Consider the following 1,266-nt stretch of genomic DNA (forward strand, 5'->3'; position numbering starts at 1 on the left):
TTTAGTAAGGCACAATAAAAGAGATGACACGCAGTGCAGAAATTAGTTGGAATATACGTTCGATAAATCTAATTGGGATACCATCGATGCCAACCGACACCGACTTCGCTTTGTTCAATGCCAGAATAACCTCAATCACCTCAACACAACGAAAATAGAAGAAATGAGATGCATAAGTCCACAGATTAAATCCAAAGTCAGCATCATCGCCCAGACTGCAGACGCCAACGAAAAATTTAAATCATCACCTTCACGATTCCAGATCGCGTTATCCTTATTTCGAGTACATTTCAGAATCTTCCATAGATTCGCAGTATTGGCATTTTCGAAAAGATTGGTAATTGGATTCTCTTTTCCTTATTTCTCTTCCCTATAATGCTTCTGGCTTCATTATGCAGCCTACGATAAGCTCATCTTTTATGTGGAGTAGAGCCCGACCTGATACAATCCAATTCTTTTTTTAACAACTGTAGTGAAAGAAAATAGGCTAGTGGAAAGAAAGGTAAAGTACGCACATACTATGTCTACTTCAGGAATGTTAAAACCCAGACCAGCATTAAATTCAGAAAGACATGAATATAACCCATCTTTACCTTGATATAGAAGTACGTACAACTCAATTCATTGCATCTAATTGTCAAGGTATTGGCAACTCTATTTTAATAAAAGAGAAATACAAATGTTTTCGTGATAACTGAATTATTTTGTAGAAGAAATTGCTTTCAAGTGAATTTTAAAGAATTAAACCGGTTTCTATAACGGCGCCGTATTCCGTTAATCGTCAGTCGCGTCATTGTCCGCCGTTAGTTTTCAACAAGTAATTACTATGACTTGGGTATCCGATTACAAATATACTTGGTATGAAAAGTTGGCTATAAATGTCATTAGATCGGGTGGTCATTTACCGGATCACGTTGCATTTGTCATGGATGGTAATCGGCGGTATGCTAAATTAGAACATATACGTAAAATTGACGGTCACTCACGCGGCTTTGATAAATTGGCCGACTGTTTGCGTTGGTGTTTGGATATGGGTGTAAAGGAAGTAAGCACATTTGCGTTTAGTATAGAAAATTTCAAACGGTCAGAAGACGAGGTAGATGACTTATTAAATTTAGCTCGTGAAAAATTTACAAAACTGTTGGAAGAACGTGCAAAACTGCATGAATATGGAGTCCGCGTACGAATAATAGGAAATTTAAGCCTTTTACCGGACGACTTACAATCTTTGATGGCGCAAGTAATGTTAGAAACTGAGAAAAACAA

General features: G+C 37.2%; 1 protein-coding gene across 1 annotated transcript; it reads left to right on the forward strand.

Moving 5' to 3' along the window:
• Positions 1–655: 655 nt before the first annotated feature.
• LOC119644315 (dehydrodolichyl diphosphate synthase complex subunit DHDDS-like) lies at positions 656–1,261 on the forward strand (the record flags this gene model as incomplete). The annotated part of the gene is made up of 1 exon (XM_038043859.1): positions 656–1,261. A coding segment is annotated over exon 1 (435 nt), but the record flags the coding sequence as incomplete, so codon positions are not given.
• Positions 1,262–1,266: the final 5 nt, after the last annotated feature.

This window comes from Glossina fuscipes, unplaced genomic scaffold, assembly GCF_014805625.2.
Source record: "Glossina fuscipes isolate IAEA_lab_2018 unplaced genomic scaffold, Yale_Gfus_2 109046, whole genome shotgun sequence".
Taxonomy (NCBI): Eukaryota; Metazoa; Arthropoda; class Insecta; order Diptera; family Glossinidae; genus Glossina; species Glossina fuscipes.